The 22,281-nt window shown below is 44.9% G+C and overlaps 1 protein-coding gene across 3 annotated transcripts in view; it reads right to left on the reverse strand.

Moving 5' to 3' along the window:
• Positions 1-20,692, reverse strand: part of LOC147611671 (uncharacterized) — a 58,067-nt gene extending 37,375 nt beyond the window's left edge. Inside the window, exon 1 of one of the 3 annotated variants that reach the window (XM_086784709.1) lies at positions 20,544-20,692. In XM_086784709.1, coding sequence (XP_086640835.1) covers positions 20,544-20,634 — 91 coding nt within the window. In that variant the 5' untranslated portion in view covers positions 20,635-20,692. The remainder of the gene's footprint in view (positions 1-20,543) is intronic. The other 2 variants (XM_086784707.1, XM_086784708.1) reach the window with 2 other exon arrangements.
• Between the last annotated feature and the right edge of the window lie 1,589 nt (positions 20,693-22,281).

Genomic DNA, 22,281 nt, shown 5'->3' on the forward strand with positions numbered 1-22,281 from the left:
GGGAGCTCCAAGTGCATGCCGGTAGCTTTCAATGCATGCCGATAACTACCGACATTGCACCGGGAGCTACCAGCATACACTAGAAGCACCCAATGCATGCCGGGTGCTACCTGAGTACGCCAATAGCTACCGGCATGTACCTGGAGCACCCAATGCATGATGGGTGTTGCCTAGGCCATAGTCACAGGAAATCAGTCTCTAAGAACACGTTTCTCTGTTTCAGAATCTCATTCGTTTCCATGGTCGTTTCTCGTTTACCAAGTGATATTGTCACAGAAAACGGCCGTTTTTACCCTAAAAACTCATTTCCAGTTTCCATTCCTCGAATGTTTCCGTTCCCATTTCTCGTTTCTGGTGACTATGGCCTAGGCATGCCGGTAACTTTCAATGCATGCAAGTAACTCCCGAGAGGTGACTCTGAGTAGAAAGAAGACCAATGTTGAAGCAGAGAAGGACGTCAGAGCTGAACCACGGTCGATGATGTAGGCTCGCGTCGATGTGAGGCAAAGCACTCTGAGGTGATAGTGGTAGCGGAAAAAGGTAACGTCGATGACGATGATGGTGGTGTAGTCTTTGATGACACGGGTGCTGCGTACCTAAAGCAGAGAGGGCTGCTGTCCCGAGTGGTGCAAGCTCTGGTGACACGGTGCTGCGTACCTGGAGCAAAGAAGGCTGCCGTCCCGATGTGTAGCAGAGAGGGCTGCTGTCCCAAGGGCTGTGCCAAAACGCACAAGATATGCTGAAGGTAAGCACGGATGTGAGCCCTGATGGATGCGCTGATGTAAGGCTGAGATAAACGCTGATATAAGCCCTGACGTAAGCCTGATGTAATTGCAAAGGTGGGCTGATGTAAAGAGCTGATGTAAGCTGTAGCAAAACGTATATGTCTGCTGAAGCAAAACGCTGATGTTCGCTGAGCCAAAACGCAGAAGTAAGCTGATGTATAAACGCTGATGTATGCTCTGATGTAGGCGCTGACATGTGCTGAAGTAAAACACAGATGTGGAGCAAAAGAAAGCCTGATGCGCCAAGAACAGCCTAATGTAAGGCTGATGTGAGCCCTACAGAAGGCGGCCTGGACCAGCAGAGGAAAACGCTGAAGTGAGCCCCTGCTGAAGGCGGCCAAATGGTACCTGATATGGCGATGAAGTGGTACATGAATGATGAGGTATAGGCAATGCTATATATAGTGAAGGGGGGGTGCTGGTTGGTCACCATAAAGGTGTAGGCCAGCAGCCAAAACAAAAAACCCCAAAAATATAAAATATAAAATATCCAAAAAGTCCCTTTTTAGGGCTGGAAAATGTCATGTGCATCACAGATGCCATGGACATTTCTAGGGCTAGATCCAGAAGAGGCAAGCAGATAAAGACTAGGAACCAGTAGAAGTTGGACATGGAGCAAGATTTGGAGCAGAGCATGGATCAGAAGTGTGTCGGCTGCATGTAGGATGACATCAGCAACACCAGTGGGCTGTCGGCTGCAGGACAGAGGGGTGCTGGCTGAAGGCGCATCAAGAGACTCAAGTCGGCAGCATTTAATGGATTTAATGATTTATGAACTGGCCGACCAGCAGTCGGCCAGTTTCTCATGCACTCCAAGGGGCTATAAATAGCACCCTTGCTCTTTGTATTAGCCATTCCACCCACTAGGGGTGAGAGTCAGTAGGAGGGTCCCATAGGGGGCCAGAATTAGGGTTTATCACCTTTTCAAGTGGGCAGCCAAGTGCTGTACAGATTTGTACCTTTTTTGTACATAGTATATACTGAAATTCCAGCACTTCTCACTCTCTCTCTCTACTCTCTCTCTACCTGCGTTTTTGCATCAAGGTGCGTTTTTGCATCAGAAGGTCTTCAAGAGTGTTTAGGGCTGAAAGAAGACTACCCAGAGCTTCCGCGCGTTACATTGGTATCAGAGCATCAGGCTCAGCCAAGCTAAACACTGATTCAGTCCCATATGATGGTGTACAGGTCCAAGGTACAGGAAAGTACACGGATTCGAAGCCCAAGGCGGGAACACAGATCGGGAAGAACTCCCAGGAGGTTTGTTGGTGGTGTTCCACAGTGCCAGATGGGGATGGCAGTTCCGTGAGCCAGATGGGTTCTAAGGGAACGGTCCCAAGGGAGGTTGATCCTCCAAGGGTGATGTGAGAGTGCCAGACTCAGTTCCAGGAACGAAGACCAAGACGGTGTTCAGAGCCAGGGCAGGAATGGATTGTGGACTAGAGGAAGACCAGATGCATAGATCTTCATCAGAGACAGAGTGGTTTGGAGAACAGATCGGATTTTCAAGGAAAAAGGTTTGCCAGGGATGGATGATGACAGAGGGACTTCGGGACAGGATTGGGATGATGACAGTCATCCAAGAGCAGGTTGGATTCCCGTCATCAAGTTTAGCAGAGGGGGATGTCATGTGCATCACAGATGCCATGGACATTTCTAGGGCTAGATCCAGAAGAGGCAAGCAGATAAAGACTAGGAACCAGTAGAAGTTGGACATGGAGCAAGATTTGGAGCAGAGCATGGATCAGAAGTGTGTCGGCTGCATGTAGGATGACATCAGCAACACCAGTGGGCTGTTGGCTGCAGGACAGAGGGGTGCTGGCTGAAGGCGCATCAAGAGACTCAAGTCGGCAGCATTTAATGGATTTAATGATTTATGAACTGGCCGACCAGCAGTCGGCCAGTTTCTCATGCACTCCAAGGGGCTATAAATAGCACCCTTGCTCTTTGTATTAGCCATTCCACCCACTAGGGGTGAGAGTCAGTAGGAGGGTCCCATAGGGGGCCAGAATTAGGGTTTATCACCTTTTCAAGTGGGCAGCCAAGTGCTGTACAGATTTGTACCTTTTTTGTACATAGTATATACTGAAATTCCAGCACTTCTCACTCTCTCTCTCTACTCTCTCTCTACCTGCGTTTTTGCATCAAGGTGCGTTTTTGCATCAGAAGGTCTTCAAGAGTGTTTAGGGCTGAAAGAAGACTACCCAGAGCTTCCGCGCGTTACAGAAAAAGTGTTGTTTCTTCATAGAGGCTACCTCCACCCGACAGCCACCCAAGGACCCTTTACCTCGCTCGTACCAACAAACCATGCGTGATTCTGGCATGCTTCCCCATGATACCCCTTTGGATGGTCCTCGTCGATCCACCATGCTTGCTCCTCGTGCCTCATTTGCCTCTGTTTTCTCCGTAGACTATGTAGCGCATGATGGCCAACTTCAAGGAAAGATGCTATCCAACAGCCAGCCTGGAAACAGGCTATGGAACAAGAACTTGAAAGTATGAATCGTAATGGCACATGGTCCCTTGTGGATCGCCCTCGTCATAGAAAGGTCATTGGAACCAAATGGATCTTTCACACCAAATTTAAAGCCAATGGTACTTTGGACAAATACAAAGCCCGGTTGGTGGTGCAAGGTTTTCGCCAAAAAGAAGGCATTGACTTCGACGAGACCTTTGTCCCTACCGCTCGAATGACAAGAAACCATCTCTTACTCAATTTGGCCGCATACCACACATGGCCAGTCTATCAGATGGATGTCAAGAGTGCCTTCCTCAATGGCATTCTCGAAGAAGAGGTTTACGTTGACCAACCTCCGGGTTTCCCACTCCATGGGTATGAGGATAAAGTCTTCCGCTTGCATAAAGCTCTTTATGGGCTTAAGCAAGCCCCCCGAGCATGGTATCATCGTATCGACAAATTTTTTTCACAACCAAGGTTTTCAGCCATCTCACTGTGATCCAAATATCTATATCCACACAGATCAAGGGATGGTTTGCTACCTAGTGTTGTATGTCGATGACCTCATCATTTCTAGTTCACATCAAGCCAAAGTGACTGCATCATGGCACAATTGAGATGGACTTTTGAGATGACTGATCTCGGTCCTCTCTCATATTTCCTTGGCATGGAAGTGGTCCAACATCCTGATGGTATTTTTGTGTCCCAATAGAAGTACGTCTTCAACTCGTTACTTTCTACTTTCCTGATGGTGCTATCCCTGTGGCTACTCCATTGGATCCCACCATCAAACTATCCAAGGAAGCAGACTCACCTCCACATGAAGAGCGAGCCTCCCTCGTGCTCAGATTTCAGCAATAAACATTAGTTTCCAGCATTTACAGGTCTTGTACCTGGGCCTACATGTGTGTTTTATATTTGCTTCACTTTCTTTCAAGCTCAACCTGTTCCCTGGTAAAATGAAATTGGACACCCACATGCTTGGTACGGTTCGAAAAATAGGATTGCCAGCAAGGGCAATCGCACTATGACTGTCGACGAAGATGGTAGAAGCGGTGTCAATGGGAACGCGCATCTCCGTAAGAAGCTGTCGAAGATACATAGCCTTAGTGGTGGCGTCATAGAGGGCCCGGTATTCGGCCTCAGTGGAAGAAGCTGCAACGGAATCGTGCTTCTTGCTAGACCAAGAGAAAGGGACAGATCCAAGGGAGTACAAATAACCACCATGAGAACGCCGGGAATCCAGTCGAAGTCCGTGTAACCACACAGGGTGATTCCACGATTGTAGTGAAGTCCATACATATAGGTACTTACTAGATAGCGAACAACCCTCATTGTTGAACTCCAATGTGGCCCCTTAGGAGCATTGAAATACTGACTTAAAATGGATGTGCAAAAGGAGATATCATGACGAGAATTTGTGAGCCAGATAAGTTTCCCAATCACTTGTAGGTGCTTTACAATGATGAGAAGCAGTAGCAGCTGCTAGTGACCTCAACTGAATGCTGAAAAATGAGATAAATTGAGGGAAAGGGAGCCAGCCCTTATATACTCCCTCGGTCGGCCAGCTGTAGCAAGCCGACAGCATGGCAGTAGCATAAAATGCTACTTAAAATGCCTAAAAATACCAAAAAATGGTAGAAAAATGCAAAATAATCTCTGCTAAGATAGGCCAATGCAGGGCCTCATAAATGGCCAATACAAGCATGAAAAAGATGATGTAGACCCTCTGGAGATGATATAATCCAACACCTTCTCTTCAGCGCCAGAGGGGCGGTCCAATACCAGCACGTTGAAGTAACACCTCCATAGTAGCTCTCGGAAGTGGTTTGGTGAAGAGATCAGCCACATTGTCCTTGGTAGAACAGTAGGCCAGTCGAAGAAGGCCCAACTCGATCCAGCCACGTACAAAATGATAATGCACTTCAATATGCTTGGATCGTCCCCGTATCACAGGATTTTGTGCTAGAGCAATAGCACTCTGAGAATCCGAGAAAATAGTAACTGGGGAAGTATCGACACAGCACAAATGCTCCAAAATCTGATGAATCCAAAGTGCCTCAGTAGAGGAGAGAAGGTAGGATTTATACTCAGTCTCGGTGGAAGAAGCAGAAACAAACCAAGAATGAAGCAATATCCATATGTAGACCAAGCATGAAGCAAGGGCCAGGGGTGGTGGTAGAGATCTAGTTATGGAGCTGTGCATCAGTGAGACCAGAATCTCTAACGAGTTGTTGAACCCACCGAGGTAGGCCAGCCTTCCTCTCAAAGCATGAAGAAGAAGATCCAGCCACAACAGAGGACTCATCTGATGCTGCTGGAAGTGGTGATGAGGTAAGCACTGTTGAGGGTAATCCCGGAGTCAAAGCAGGACTCGTAGAGGGACTGGGAGCTGCAGAGGCTGATGCAACGGGAACGGGTGACTGTAAAGGAGCAGTTGGCACCGGAGTTGCAGTAGGGGGAGGAGGAGGAGCTGGATGTGAAAGAGGTAAAAGATCACTAGCATCTGCTGGGAATGGATCATCCAGAAAGTCAGAAGATGCATTAGGCGGAGAGGAATCAATGCCAAACAAGCTCTCATCAAATCGAGCATCACGGGAAATGATGATGTCATCAACCTCCGGATCCGAGAAGCGGTACCCTTTGGATCTCAGACTGTAGCCTGTGAAGATCATCCTTTTTGACTTCGGGGCGAGTGTGGTCCTTTTCTTATCTAGGACATGCACATAAGCAACACAGCCGAAAACACGAAGATGAGATACAGAAGGCTTGTGTCCTATAAAGGCCTCCTCCGGAGTCATCTCAACCGTTTTTGTGAGAAAGCGGTTAATGAGATAAACTGAGGTAGCCACAGCTTCACCCCAGAAGAAAGCAGGAGGGAGACCTGCATGATGCAACAAAGCACGAGCCATCTCTTTGCCGGTCCGGTTCTTTCATTCCACAACTCCATTCTACTGAGGAGTGTAACGAACTGAAGTCTGTCGGTGAATGTCCTTCGAAGCCAAGAAGTCATCAAATGGTACAAACTCGCCACCATTATCAGTCCGGAGGAATGAAACTCTACCCCCAGACTGATTTTCCACCATCGTGATCCAAGTCCTGAAACTAGCAAAAGCATCTGACTTGCGAGCTAGGAAACATGCCCAAACTTTGCGAGTGAAATCATCCACAAGAAGAAGAAAATATCGAGCCCCGCCAAGAGACTCAACCTCCATAGGTCCTGCAAGATCTGCATGTATAAGCTCCAGTCTTCGGGTTGCTCGATGAGTGGCCTCCTTTGGAAATACATCTCGATGATGCTTGCCCATCATGCAGGATGAGCAGATGTCTGAGAGAGACTTGAGCTGAGGTAGTCCGCTGACAATCTGCTTAGAATGGAACTTTTGTAAGGCAGCAATGGGTACATGACCGAAGCAAGAATGCCACAAAGAAGTATCTGCCTCAAAAACCAAAGCCAACACGGGTGAGAAAAGCTGATGAATATGGGAATCAGTGTGAGGGATCTGGGAAGAAAAATTGGTGATCTTGTAGAGACCCCCATCATCATGGACTCCACTGGCAACAACCGAGAGAGTCTTCCTATCGATTACTTCGATGACCTCATCATCAAAGTACACACCAAGTCCCTTCTGAGAATCTTTGTATATTGAAAACAAATTTTTGCATGCAGAACATCATGTAAGGTGGCAGAGGAACCCAAAGAAACATTACCAACACTGGTGACAAAAAGCAAAGAGTTGTCGCCGATACGAACTGAAGAAGAGATAGTCTGGTAGTCCTCCAAGATATGGGCCTGATTGGTCATGTGGGCAAAAGCACCACTATCACCAACCCATTCCACCACTTCAAGTGTCATGTGCACAGTGTGTATCTACCGTGTGCTACACGCACGCAAGACTAGTTTCGAGGCTTGGGGAAGCTTGGAACTAGGCAGGCTGATTGACGAGCTGAGTTAGGGAAATACTAACGCAAGTATGGACGGGCGGGCGGGCGCCCAAGTGTGGACGCCCGATGACCGGCCAAGAGCCTATAAAAGGGTGGCCAAGGTTAGTTATTGATATATAGAGAGTCTCGCGAGTTTGTGAGAGCTCTATGGTCTTGGAGCCTGGATCTAGTGCAGACGTGCACCTGCTTTACGCAGCCGAGGCCGGCAGCAATCTCGAGACCCGCGAGGGCAGCTTCGTGGCGGTATGGGACGTCGCGAGGAGAAGATTGGTCGGTACATCAACCTAGTTAGCTCAGCTCGTGGCTCGGTGGGGACAGCCATGACTGTGGGTTCGCCCACAGCTGTCATGGTTGGGAGGTGAGTCAGGCCTGCACCCCCTTGCTTGTTTGTTTGTTCGTTTGTTTGCAGGTTTCGAGTCTCGAACCAAGATCGATCACAAGGGGATGCGTGGGGATTTGACAGTGGTATCAGAGCATACCTCGTGAACGAGCAAGTCGGTAGGTAGAGAAGAAGAGGTCGAAGAAAGGTATGTGTTCAAAAGCTTGCTGTTTTTTCTGTAAATACTGTTGTTTTCAGAATAGCATGTGTTTTTTCTTCATCAAAGAGACCCATGTTGATGGGAGATGGTAGTCTAAGTAGGGTCGTTGCTTTGCAAAGAAGAGAAGAGTTTGTTTGTGCAGTCATACGCATGAGCAAGTTGGGTGAGAGAGAAAACAGAAAAGCAGGATGTTTTTTTTGGATGAACGCGTGAGAGAGAGAGAGAGAGAGAGAGTACAAGGTTGACGTGTTGCTGGCGGGTGTGCTTACTGGTCGGAAAGGCCCTGCTAGCAGGCGCCTAGGCTTGCGTAGCCAGGCGGCCAAGCACCCAAGCCCACGTAGGCGCCTAGGCTAGGCCAGGCGGCCTGGTGCCAAGGCCAGGCCGGTGCCCAAGCCAGGCAAGGCGGGCGCCCAAGCCCCGTGGCCCTGTGGCCAGGTGTACGCGAGGGAGGCGCTGTGCGCACACAAGCGCTGGCCGGACTGCAGGCGCCGTCAGCACTTCAACCAACGTCAACAGTTGGTGACGCCTGTAGACAGCACGCCGGCGGACTATTCCTAGAGGGAAGAGAAAAAAAAACGAGGAAAGCCTTCGCCGTTTTAGGCTAGCTTTCATTTTTTTTTAAGTTTAATTTTTTATAGATTAAAGAATCCCCCCCCCCCTCTCCAAGGTTTAAAAGTGTTTATTTTTTTTAAGAACTTAGAATATATATATCCATACATATATATATATATATATATATATATATATATATATATATATATATATATATATTTATATATTTATATATATATATATATATTCAAGAAAAAAAAAACACAAAAGCAAAGGCAAAAGCCAAAGTTAGCTTTTGGGGGCTTTTAGTTTTTTTGGGAACCTTTATAAACCCCCTCAAGTGGGCTTCTTACCACACATCTCTCAAGTTTTCAAGCTCTCAAGTTCGCTCGCACTTTCATTGTGCAAAGATTGAATTTTCTCTCCACGTACCCTCTTCACGATGTCGACCCAAGAAACGGAGTTGGAGCCCCTCGTGGAACGCGAAGGCTTGCCGGCTAACGGAAGGTACGATGCCGATCATTTTGACAATTTTGTGTCAAAAGCAGATTTCCAAGAGTTCAAATTAGCTCTCGAAGCTTCTTCGACGGAACGTCAGGCACAAATCGCAAGCCCAGATGCAAGCTTTGCAGAACTCCATCGCTCTCTTGACCACTACCCTCTCTACTTTCTCGGTTATGGATACCTTGGCTTCAGCTTTAGGCCCCAACATTACTCCGGAACCGTTCGGGGGCGAGCAAAAGCAGCCCACCAAGGAGATCGTGGACACGTGGCTACATAAGTGGCAAGTTCACTTTCAGTTTCATCCATATGATGATGGAAAGAAGATCCAGTTAGCAGCAGGTTTCCTGTCCGGCAAAGCTTTGCTTTGGTGGAAGGAACTCAACCCTAAGCCAACGACTTGGGCACAATTCGAAGACGTTTTCAAGAAAGAATTCCTCAAGAAAGAGGATGATTACGATGTTGTTGCCCGGTTTTCAGCTTTGACCATGACCTCGCAGCACCTCATCTATGAGGTCTACCTCCAAAAGTTTCGTGACTTGCAGATGAAAGCTACAAAGATGGATCCCACTACTCTTTTGGGGTTTTTCGTAGCTGGTTTACCAGACTCGTACCGATTACAGGTTAAAAATAACAAATGTAAAACATTGGACGAGGCCATTCATTCAGCTCGTATCTATGATGATACGATGGTCTCTTCCAAGTCGAAACCCGTTACCGAGCAGGGGAACAAGCATAAAAGAAAGTTCTCCGCACCTATGGCTAACACGACAGAAGGAAAGTCTTCAGACCAACCTTCGAAGAGTTCCAGTTCGACACCAGCGAAGAAGAAACGACTCCTTAGGGCTTTAAAGCTCAAGAAGGAAGGACGTTGTTTTATCTGCGAAGAAAAAGGACACATGCGTAAAACGAGTGCCCAAAGCAAAAGGGTACCAAGACAAATGCAGGACCCAAGCCAAAGGCAGCTAACCAGTTGTCTTTGACAGGTACGTCAATTACTGTACTTTCTCGCCACAGTACTTGTTCTGATTGTCTGTTCAATTCTAAAGTATTTGGCTTGCATGATCTTCTCCGCGTTTATGGAGAAGTGAATGGCCATAAAATTCACATTCTTTTAGACCCTGGCAATTCACACAATTTTGTTAACTACAAACTTGTGCAGAAATTGAGTCTTGATACGACACTCAGCGACCATACCTATGAGGTACGTCTACTTGCGGGAAGGCAAGTTTAGGATCGCAAGGTGGAGATGCTTCCAATCCAGATTCAGGACTACAAAGATACTCTGGAATGCTATGTAATGCACCTAGAGAATGTAGACTTGTTATTAGGGATTAAGTGGTTTAAGACTCTTGTCCAGATAGATTGGTCTAGTCATATTTTTTATTTTCAGCATAGGGACACCCAATATAATATTTTAGGTGATTGTATTCATCCCTCTCAAGGACGTCTTGTAAATACAATTGATTTTGAAAATATAATGGATTCTTCTTTGTATACCGCTTTTCATTGTGTATTGATTTCACTTTCTTCTTTTCTCATCTCTTCCATGGATGTAAATGAATTAAGTGTGTTTGAAAGCAAAGAATTACAGAAGATACTTGATTCGTTTCAAGATGTATTTCCTAAGGAACTGCCATCGGGTTTACCACCTGAACGGGCAGTAGATCATCGTATTGACTTGATCCCTGGTGCTCATCCTGACAGTATTCCACCTTATAGGATGAGCCAAGCTGAGGAAGATGAGTTGGCTAAACAACTCGAAGATTATTTGAGGATGGGCCAGATCCGTCCAAGTAAATCACCTTGGGGTGCACCTGTGTTGCTTAGGAGAAAGAAGGACAATACCTGGAGAATGTGTATAGATTACAAGAGATTGAACAAGCTGACCATTAAGAACCGTTATCCTCTCCCTAGATCAGATGACCTGATTGACCGGTTAGCAGGAGCGAAATATTTCACGAAGATAGATTTACGTACTGGCTACCACCAGATACGTATTCATGAAAGGCATGTCGAAAGAACCGCCTTTCGGACTAGGTATGGCCATTACGAGTTTCTTGTATTACCTTTTGGGTTAACCAATGCTCCAACCACTTTCCAGGAAATGATGAACGATCTTTTTCGTGAACATTTGGGAAAATTTGTGGTGGTATTCCTGGATGATATTTTGATATATAGTCGTACTCTTGAGGATCATGTCAGACACCTCACGATTGTCTTAGCTATTTTAAGACAGAATCGACTATATGCTAAGTTAAGTAAATGTGAGTTCTTTATGACCGACATCATTTACTTGGGACACAAGATCACTAGAGATGGATTGAGCATTGACTATGACCGAGTTCAGAAGGTTCTGGACTGGCCTATACCGCGAACAGTGAAACAACTTCGTTCTTTTCTCGGTTTTGTTGTTTTTCTTCGGAAATCTGTACGGGAGTACTCTCAGCTCACACTACCGATGACCGACTTATTGAAAGGTCGTGGACGTAAGTCAAATCAACCTATCACTTGGAATAACGATTTGGATATGGCCTTCAAACTTTTGAAAGATAAAGTCAAAGAAGCACCTATCTTAGCATTGCCCGATCCTAATCGGCCTTATGTTCTTGAAACTGATGCCAGTGACTATGCTATCGGGGCTGCTTTATTTCAAGATGGTAGACCGGTTGCTTTTGAAAGTAAAAAGCTAGACGATACTCAATCTCGTTGGCCAACCCTTGAGAAGGAGCTTTATGCTGTGATTTATGCTCTCAAGGTTTGGAGACATTATTTATATGGCTCCAAGTTTGTGGTATTGACTGATCATCAGTCAATCAAGTATGTGTGTGATGCTGATGATTTGAGAGGAAGGAAAGCTCGTTGGGCAGAGTTAATGCAAGATTTTGATTTTGAGATCCGTTATCGGAAAGGGTCCATGAATAGTATTGCAGATGCACTTAGTCGAATTAGAGAGGTGAATTCTTTGTCGTTCACCGAGATTTCTACTGACTTATTTCAGTCATTGAGAGGGCTTTGCAGGACTGATAGTTATTTTGGTCCATTTTGGCAGAAGATCTAGGACGGGAGCTCATTGATTGACCAAGACTCGATGACTGAGCAGTCTACCATTCGGGCTGCAGGAGGCCAGTGGATGATTCGGAATGGTTTACTATTCCGTAATGACAAAATTTGTGTACCACAGATCCCGGACATTCGGTCCAAGATTCTTAAGGAGTGTCACGACGCCCCTTCTGCTGGACACCCTGGGGTACACAGGACACTATCGTTAGTGAAACACACTTTTTTTTGGCCAAAGATGAAAGGGTATGTAGAAGATTATGTTCTCAAGTGTCAAATTTGTCAGGCAAATAAAGCTGAACGCTTTAGACAGGCTGGGTTGTTGCATCCTGCAAATCCCAGGTAATAAATGGAAAAGTATTTCCATGGATTTTATTACCAGATTGCCAAGAACACATCAAGGCCACGATTCTATTTGGGTTGTGGTAGATCGCTTGACAAAAATGGCTAGATTTTTACCGGCCCGGAAGACTATTACAGCTACGCAATTAGCTCGGCAGTTTATCGACCAATTGTTTAGACTGTACGGGTTACCGTAGGACATAGTCAGTGATAGGGACTCTAAGTTTACGAGTGATTTTTGGAAACTTGTTTTTGAGAAGTTGGAAACAACTTTGAATTTGAGTTCCTCAGATCATCCTCAATCTGATGGCCAGACTGAAAGAGTGAATCAGATTTTGGAGGATATGCTTCGAGCATATGTATCCAAAAGACAGAGTTCATGGGAGGATTATCTTCCTATGTTAGAATTTGCATATAACAGTACTAAGCATACGAGTACAGGTTTTAGTCCTTTCATGCTTATGTATGGTTTTCAACCTAGATCACCTGTTACAGTAGGATTCTCAGGACTTCAGCATGATGCAGCGCGTAATTTTTTGCAAGATATGCAGGAAATGTTACAAGTTGCAAAGGAATCTATTAGAAGTGCTCAAGACCGAGACAGGTTTTATTCTAATAGACATCGTTCACCGAGAGAGTTCTCTGAAGGAACGATGGTGTATTTGCGAGTTCCAAAAGATTCCGAGACTTTACGAACAGGTCGATCTCCGAAATTATCCCCTGGATACTGTGGACCATTTCGTATTACACGACGGATTGGTTCAGTTGCATATGAATTGGATTTGCCTTCTAATGTGAAAGTTCATCCTGTATTTCATGTCAGTAGACTTAAGGAAGTACTGGGTGGAGCAGATCAGTTAGTTACTCCTCAAGAAATTATAGATGTCGAGAACATGACATTTGTTCCGCACGAACCTGACAAGATTCTTGGATTTCGTGAAAGAAGATTGCGTAATACGCTTATCACGGAATACAAGATCAAGTGGAAGGATCGTGTTGAGGAGGACGCTACATGGAAGACATTGACTACTCTTCAGAGAGATTACCCTGGCTTTTTAGTGAGCTCACGAGTGAGCTCTTAGAGGAAGGGGAGTATGTCATGTGCACAGTGTGTATCTACCGTGTGCTACACGCACGCAAGACTAGTTTCGAGGCTTGGGGAAGCTTGGAACTAGGCAGGCTGATTGACGAGCTGAGTTAGGGAAATACTAACGCAAGTATGGACGGGCGGGCGCCCAAGTGTGGACGCCCGATGACCGGCCAAGAGCCTATAAAAGGGTGGCCAAGGTTAGTTATTGATATATAGAGAGTCTCGCGAGTTTGTGAGAGCTCTATGGTCTTGGACCCTGGATCTAGTGCAGACGTGCACCTGCTTTACGCAGCCGAGGCCGGCAGCAATCTCGAGACCCGCGAGGGTAGCTTCGTGGCGGTATGGGACGTCGCGAGGAGAAGATTGGTCGGTACATCAACCTAGTTAGCTCAGTTCGTGGCTCGGTGGGGACAGCCAAGACTGTGGGTTCGCCCACGGCTGTCATGGTTGGGAGGTGAGTCAAGCCTGCACCCCCTTGCTTGTTTGTTTGTTCGTTTGTTTGCAGGTTTCGAGTCTCGAACCAAGATCGATCACGAGGGGATCCGTGGGGATTTGACATCAAGTGTGACACTAACCTCTTCAGGAGAAGTCACATTTGTGATCACGAGGAATGAATCCTTTGAAGAAGTGGATGAATCTGTGACTGCCATGTATGCAACTTTGGCAGATCCCTCCTCTGAAACTTTGCCTTTATCTTTGGTATTGTCCTTGTCAGATGCTTTAGAAGCATCCTGGGCTTTATACTTGGCTATTGCTGCTCGAGAATCATCACGACAAGCAAAGCAGCGAACCTCAATATGACCTATCCTGCCACAATAATCACATTCATTGCTTTTGTCCTTGGATTTCTTAGAATCCTATTTACCCTTGCCTTTGCCTTTGCCTTTGTTTTTGTTGTTGTTGTTGTTGGAGTTGGAGTTGGAGTTCCCTTTTCCACTTTCGCCTTTGCCCTTGTCAGAGGCAACAAAAGCAAACTCCGACTTGCCTTTTCCGTGAAGCATGCACTTGTCGTGGAGATAACTCACAATTTTCTCAAAAGGGGGGAGAGGATCACGGAAATAAATATTATCCTTGAAAGAATCAAAGGAAGCAGGTAGCTTACCAAGAAGTTTATGGATGGGATTGTTGATGGTGCTCCCGTACTTCTCAAGTTGCAGCTTCATACGGGAAAACTCTCCAATCTTCTCAATCAGGTTATCTGACTCACTGATGGTAAGCTTCTCTAGATCTGACTCCAATTTGGCAATCTTCACTGTCGAAACTCTCCCATACCTCCTCTGGATCTCTGTCCACATCTGATGAGCATTACTCCGTGAGGAGACAAACTGTGCCTGTATGGATGGAGTCATGCAATGGATGATGATAAGACGAGTCTGAGCATCCAATATGCTTCTCAAAGCAGGGTCCACCAAGTGAGGTGTGGAGATAGCCATCCACACACCGGCTCCTTCTAGCAACAACTGAGTGTAGAAAGACCAAGTATGATAGTTGGTTGTGAAAAGCTTCATGCAGTCACTGACTTAGGGAGGATTGTAGGATGGTATGTGGGTAGGGGTGGGAGCAAGACCTGGATGAGAGAAAAGGAAAGATTGGGAATAGGAACCACCTGTGGAGCGGCGGGAGCAGGGGATCCAGGCTGTGATGGTGGTGGAGAATCAACAGGAGAAGGAGCAGTAGTAGAGAAATCTCGTGAAGCCATGTCCTCTGACAAGAAACCTTCTCTGAAGAAAAGGGCAGAAAAAAAATTCAACAAGTCCTCCTCTCAGGCTGTGCACAGCAAGAAGAAAGGAAGGGAGGGTGGGAAACTGAAAGGAGAGGAAGAAGATCTCTCCAAGATGTAGTTCCCTATCCTCAGCACCTAGAAGAGGGCTTCAGCAATCAGAAAAATCAGTAATCTTTGCTGAAAATTCAGCAATACAACAGTCCCAAGTGTCAGATGAAGAAAACGCAGCACTCTTGAGGAAGCCTCTGCTCCCGGAAGAAAACGCAGCACCTTCTACGCTGAAATCTGCAGAAAACGCAGCAAACTGTCAAAGCCTCTGCTCCAAAACAGAAAACGCAGCTTTCTTTTGCTCATCACAGGTCAGCGTTTTTCTCTGATACCATCCTTGCAAAGTCCGTCAACCGGCCCATCCTCGAGCGTCTTCACGACCGGATCGGCATCGGTCCTCCACCATCACCCTCCGCATATTGAGAGGGGGATCTTCCTCTCCTTTCACATTTTTTATCATTATTGTATCGGGCACATGAGTCAGTGAAAACCCCATGAGGGCGCTGCTCATGTGAAAACCCACTGCATTGCATTTTTTCCATCTTGCATTCCCTATGCACAGCATTCTGTTTTTTGTTTGGGGCGCATGTGTGAATGAAAACCCAAAAATGGGCATTCATACATGTGAAAACCTCTTACATTGTGGCATTGAATCCAGTACCACCCAATATCAACCGGTTCTACATCGACAAACCCTCGCCCCATTTCTCATCATGATCCTCTTCAAACACCTTTTTTCATCTTCTCTCATGGTCCCCTTTTTGGCCTGAGAGGGGGTGTTTTGAAATATCACTTTATCTAGCCCAAAAAGGGCACTTTTGGATATTTTTGGTTTTTTCTTGTCTTGTGCTGCTAGCCGCCACTTCACCCTGACTGACCAGCAGCCCTTCACTCATATAAAAGGATTCCAACATTTTTTTCAACGCATCATCTCGAGTTTTACTGCTGCTGGTGCAGGCCGCCTACATCAAGTTCATCTTCAGCGTTTACTGCTGTTGGACTGGCCACCTACATCAGGCTCACATCAGCATTTACATCACCTACACCAGGGTTGACTTCATCGCCTACGCCAGGGCTGACTTCATCGTTTACATCACGCTGTCTTCAGCATTTACCTCAGGCTGACCATCAACGTTTTTTCAGCAGCCTTACTTCAGGCTCACATCAACCTTACATCAAGCTTATATCTGCGCCTTCATCATGCTCACTTCAGCACTATTATCTGCGTTTTATGGGACAGCAGCCCTCTCTGCTCCTTTGGCCTCGACATCGGGACAGCAGCCCTCTCTGCTCACTTCTTTGTGACGGCAGCCTACCATCTACCTCGGATCATGGCCTTCACCACCCTCTACATTATCACGGGACAGCAACCCTCTCTGCTCCTTCGAAGTCTCACACAGAGCTCCTGTACTGGATTTTATCATATATATATATATACACCCATTACATGCTGTGTGATTTGCTCCGATCTCTCGTATATTCGGTCCTTTGGTCTTTTTTGCCCTCACACAATGTCTCCTTTTTAGGCCTCTTTTCACATATTTTAATCATGTAAAATGCGATAGATTTATTAGCAGACAAGTGCACTCCACTAGGGTAAGTAGTATGCAATGCGAGGCATCTCCGGCACTACCTATCCATCCAAGCAAGCCGAACACAAAAACACGTCATTCTCTAACAAAAATCCTCTAATGCATTCACATGCATCCATGATTTATGCACATGCATGTGTAATGGAAATCCCCCGTTCTCATTACTTGTACTATTCGGCCTCTCTGGAATTCCCAGAGTCCTTTCCCAAAGGAACATGTCCAATTTGGTGACAAGTAGCCCCTAGCTTAGTGAACAAATCCCTCCTAGTAGTGATATGCCTAGAAGCTCCACTTTCAAATTACCATATATACCATGTTTCTCATCAACACTAAGAAACATATGCTCTTGTGTAGCATCATAACTGCATACAAGAAAGCCCAATCATCCTGCACAAAGTTTGTTGATGCATCATCATTGCCTACAAAAGCAATGGAAGAGTCACCAATAGCCATACCAGATTCTTTCTTCTTTTCTTTGGCTATCCTCTTCTTGCAATCACTGATGTAGTGCCCTTGTTAGAATTGTGCATCTCAGTGTTATGGGACTCTGCCTATTTATTGGGCATTTTATCTATTTTCACGTAATTTTCATGTCTTGGACCAATCGGCCAGTTGTATCACGCAGTCGGCCAAGTCATATGCACTATAAAAGGGGTCTTCTAATTGTTCACTTGTTGTAGTCCATTCCCGTGCACATAGTTCAACACCACTGCCGGCTATTGCCATTGTAAAGCTTATTGCTGTTATAAAAGGTGATCTTGTCCAACTCTCTCCATCTCCTTTTCTCTCTCTCATCGTTGTACTGGTTATGCTTCCACATGTGCATTCTCCAACAGCCCTATGGTGACATTTTCCCTTCCTTTTGGGCTTGTCAGCATCATTTTTCCCCTTATTTGATGGCTGTCCACAATCAGCTTTTGGCTGACGACCACCAATGGCTTTGCCTTTGCCCTTGTCATGAGCAACGAAGGCCTGATCACAACCACACATAATGGAAGTCTAGTTCTTCCTTGTTTGCTCTTCCTATAGCAACAAACCCACTAATTCTTCAAACTGAAGTGGTTCCAGTTGCCCCACACAAGGCGAAGACGTATGAAAATTCAAGTAAGTCTCTAGCAGTGAAGACGATCTTCTAGAAACAAGTTCCTTTTCCATAATCACCTCATCTATATTAAGCAATTGCTCTTCAAGAACCTGGATCTTTGTGAGATGATCTGCCATGCTGTCACCTTCACTTATATCAAGATTCTCACGCTACTTCTTGAGATATGAGACTCTCGCCTCATTCTTAGATCAATACATGGTTTCCAATACATCCCAAGCCCGGTGAGATGTCTAACAAGACCTGGTGTGTGTTATAATTGATCTCTTTACTGACAATGATTTCAAAGCCATTGCCTAGGCATCTTTGGCATCCCATCTTTTTTGTTCCTAAGTGGCAGGAGCACGTGTTGGAACCTATTGACCACCTCGCCTAGGAGTGGCAGGTACAACATTTGCAAGACAGGTCTCATCACCGTGAACAAAACCCCACAACCCTTTGGCCACCAGTAAATTTCTGACCATAAAACTCCAAAGGGAGTTGCTGCCATCATAGTAGTTAGGGGGTTGTTTGAAACGGGTTTCCTAAAAGTTTCAAACGCGTTTCGTAAAATCAGCCCAAAGTTTCTTACAAGTTTCCTACCTACAGATTTTTGCATGTACAAAATTTCAAATATATACTGTATAAAATATGTAAAAATAACACTAAATGCATAGAATACATGGAAACATCAATTTGAAGCCTACAGTCTTTGAATCACAAATAACAAAAACCATATAATCATCCATCATCAATGTCAAATGATCATGATTCAAAGACCATGGTCCACTATCCATGATCCATGATCAAATCATCCATCATTCCATGCCACACACAAAAAAAAAACCCATACATGACACTACATAGGTTAAAACTTATAAGTTTGAAGTGTTCATGTCACATGAATCATGATGAATCCACAGTCATGGCCCAATGCCCATAAACAATACAAAATAAATCAGCCTTGATGAGGGAAAGTGGCACACGGAAACCAGAAAAAACTTTATCAAAAGAGTCGCATAGATTTCAACGTTACATTTGGGGCCAAAAAAAAAAAAAGACAAAAAAATTGCTTGAAAAAAACGTGTTCCCTACAAGGAAACATCCCTGTAGGAAACGCGTTTCCTAACTACTATGGCTGCCATCAAGCTTGTCCAACTTGAATAAGCTATATAAAGAACAAGGTTTTGTAATGTTATTGCAACACAGAAAATCAATTCAATAAAAAAAGTTTACGTAGTCTTTGAGAAACTATGCACACTATACTGTTTTCTCTGTTCCATCATCTATCTACTGATCAGAGAGAATCCTCTGTACTGACAATATCCTTATTACAAAGGAGGCCATCCTCTGTTCGATAAGCGCATCAATTGTGTGTGTGTGTTCTATGTTTCAAAGAGGGCATCTATTTTTCCCATATGCTGCTGCCATGTACTGCGTCATCTACTGCTGCTGCATATCAAGCGCATATCTCGAAGGCGGGTCTGAGGTGACTTTGCTGCACTCACAACATCCTGCTGTGGGCGCATCTATGTGGGCATCGTGTACACGCACCTGGTCGTCCAGCCTCTGTGATAAGAGGGAGGTTAGGTAAGAATCTAATTTCCAGTTTTCCAATAAGTGGCACACAAAGCCTCGGCTTGCGCCCACTTGGAACAGTTACATTTATTTCACTTGCATAACAAGAGCTTAGAGGGCAATCAACCAGAAATCTAGGGATTGACCTGTTCATGTTCTAGAGAAATATTGAAAAGAGATTGTTGTATTGGCATAGTGCAAAGCTAGACATCGCTTTCTAGAGTGGTAGTAGTAAATCATATCTTACTTTCACATTATAACTTGCTTCTTCTTCGGTTTCTAGCCTTCAGCCTAAACTTTGATCATGACAAAAGTTGGGGCACGGCCAGAGTCCCGACAAGCATAACAGCATGGCATATATGAAAAGGCAAGATGTCCACATGCCATTGTAAGCAGTTCCATGAATGCTTTGCTTGTGGTGGTGGGCAGACTTCATTCACTCCCAAAGACATTTAACACAGTGTCACTATTTTTCATACCTAATAGAAGCCTTAAAGGAGGAGGGAGTCGGGACACACTCTAGAGATTATAGCCAGCATAAGCTGCAAGTCATATATTTGGAAGGCAATGTTTCTACATGCCATTGAAAGGTGATGCTTTTGGATGCCATTGAGTGCATCCGCACTTCGATAGTGAATGCCCCTTGTTTGGATTTTGGCAGACTTTCAAGGCATCAGGCATTGGCACAGGATTAAAAAAGAATTTGCATTCCAGTGGTTGATGTTTTTTTAACCATGAGTTTATTTTTTTCACGAGCCATTCTTCCATGAAGCATCATTGACACATATACATTTGGTGGCATTACCATATTATCATGCATACTTGAGTGGCAATTACCATATTATCATGCATACTTGAGTGGCAATTACCACACATACATGGAGTGGCGTTACCATACATACATGGCATGGCACAATCACATACTATCATATATGCCAGTGGTCGAATTCCACACCACACACCATCATCCTGAAATTCCCATCACTGAACTGTGACTACCAGCTTCCATGACGGTCTGCAGGGAGGCTCTCCGCTTGCCCGGCCCCCGACAGCCATTCCGTACTCCAGAATTTTGAGTTATATGTAGGAGGATGCAGGAACATTGATTCCTTCTTTTTACAAACCTAGCAAAGGCCTTTTCTTTTCAAGGACTGAGAAAGCAACAAAAAGAGCTTAAAGAAGGGTGCAGCAAGAAGAAGGTAGGGGTTGAACTCACAAAGGGATGTAGCAAGAAGGTAGGAGACAAACTCACAAGGGATGTCGAGAACGCCGTACCGCTCGTTGCAGCTCTCATTGCAGTCCTTGGGTCGGGAAGGGCTCTGCATTTTTACTCCCCCCTCCATTAATGGCTGTTAGCGACACAACATAACCTTGGCTGTTGGCTTTCTTGTGTCATATATTGACTTTTTCGTGTGTGTGGGCATATTAATTAATGCCACTTACGTGGCATTAATTAAATGCTAACATAACAAAACATAACAAAATATAACAAAATATGTTAGAGTTGCGAACACGGCTGTAGTGGAGTGGTTAAAGTGGACGATGTCCCAGCCGGTGGTGCGGGTTCGATCCGCGCTCTCTACGGTGTTGCGCGTCCTTGTAACTGGAGTCTGGTGGTACATAAACCGTTGTTTCTCGCCAAATTTTTTAAAAAAATATGTTAGTTCAACAATTAGATTTACTAGTATTCAATCTGTGCATTGTTGCGGTATGTAAAAGACGTTAAGAAACGAAACTCGGGAATGGAAGTCGAAATACAAAGAGTCAAAAACAGCAACAACACATGTTGATAGATAATAGCAATCGAAGGGATTTTTTCCTCTTAATTTTTAGAAATCTAGTATTTCTCTTTTCTCTCCTCTCTTCCTCTCCTCCACACCATTCCCTGTTTTTGGTATTATCCATGATGCAAATAGATAGTACTTTCCACCTTGTATCATCCACACAACAATGTATTCTCTAATGTCACGCCTGACTTATTAGGGATAGAGTTTTCCATGTATACATAGGCACGCTCAAAGAGATTATCTGGTGTCAAAGAAACTTTGTTCTTGAGGTCACCTTGCCCATACAAAGCATACAGTTCACGGTCCCACGAGTGATTTCTTCCAATGAGGCATAAGAACTTAAAATGATTCTTGTGTAAGTCTTTCATACAATACCTAACCATACCTTCAAAGGTATGCATGTAGTGTAATTGCCGAAGTGCTCTACACATGACGAGACCACCTTGTGATTTACATAAGTCCCACTGCATATACCTCTTGATAAGCTTTCCAATGCTTATCAAGGACGGCTCCATAATTGTAACCACCATTTGGAAGTGCAGGTGATTTAGAGTGCCACCTTTCATGATGCATTCCATCTGTACAAACTCTTCAACGGCCTTACCAATTGGACAAGTTAATGTCCCCCATTCCCTACACCTATGGTGATGGATGCCTCGATGAGCTTATTTTTTTTCGCAGAGCAGCAAAATAGATTTCAGACACTAGCCAATGGACAACTCCGAACAACTTCCTGCTTTTTGAAGAACCTGCAAATGAAAATGATAGAAATCTGAACATACATAGCATGAATGCGCTGCTTGCTTTTTGAGACCTTCACTTCTTATCAACATTTTTTTCTTTCAATAGCTTTTTCTAGGAGAAGGAACAGAAAGCACACACACACACATATATATATAACTATTGTAGCATTATATGGTAGTGATGTGTGTGAATACACTGAGGACCGTTTGGGGCACTTTTTCCCTCACTAGGAGTTTTTTTTCTCCGTGTGTACGTACACCCTCTTATCTACTCATTTTGGGGTGTACTTATCTTTTGTATCTGGCACACATTTGTTCATTCTAATCTAGTGAGTTTGTGTGCTCTTAAGCTTCTCTATCTTGTGTGTGTGCATTGTTGCCACCCTAACCCTAATTCCAACAACTATTACCTTGAGTTCTGGCAGCTCTTTTCATTCAGTTAGCAACCATCCGGGATTGC

Source organism: Cibotium barometz, chromosome 47 (assembly GCF_041138505.1).
Source record: "Cibotium barometz isolate CiBa-2024 chromosome 47, ASM4113850v1, whole genome shotgun sequence".
NCBI classification, from domain to species: Eukaryota; Viridiplantae; Streptophyta; class Polypodiopsida; order Cyatheales; family Cibotiaceae; genus Cibotium; species Cibotium barometz.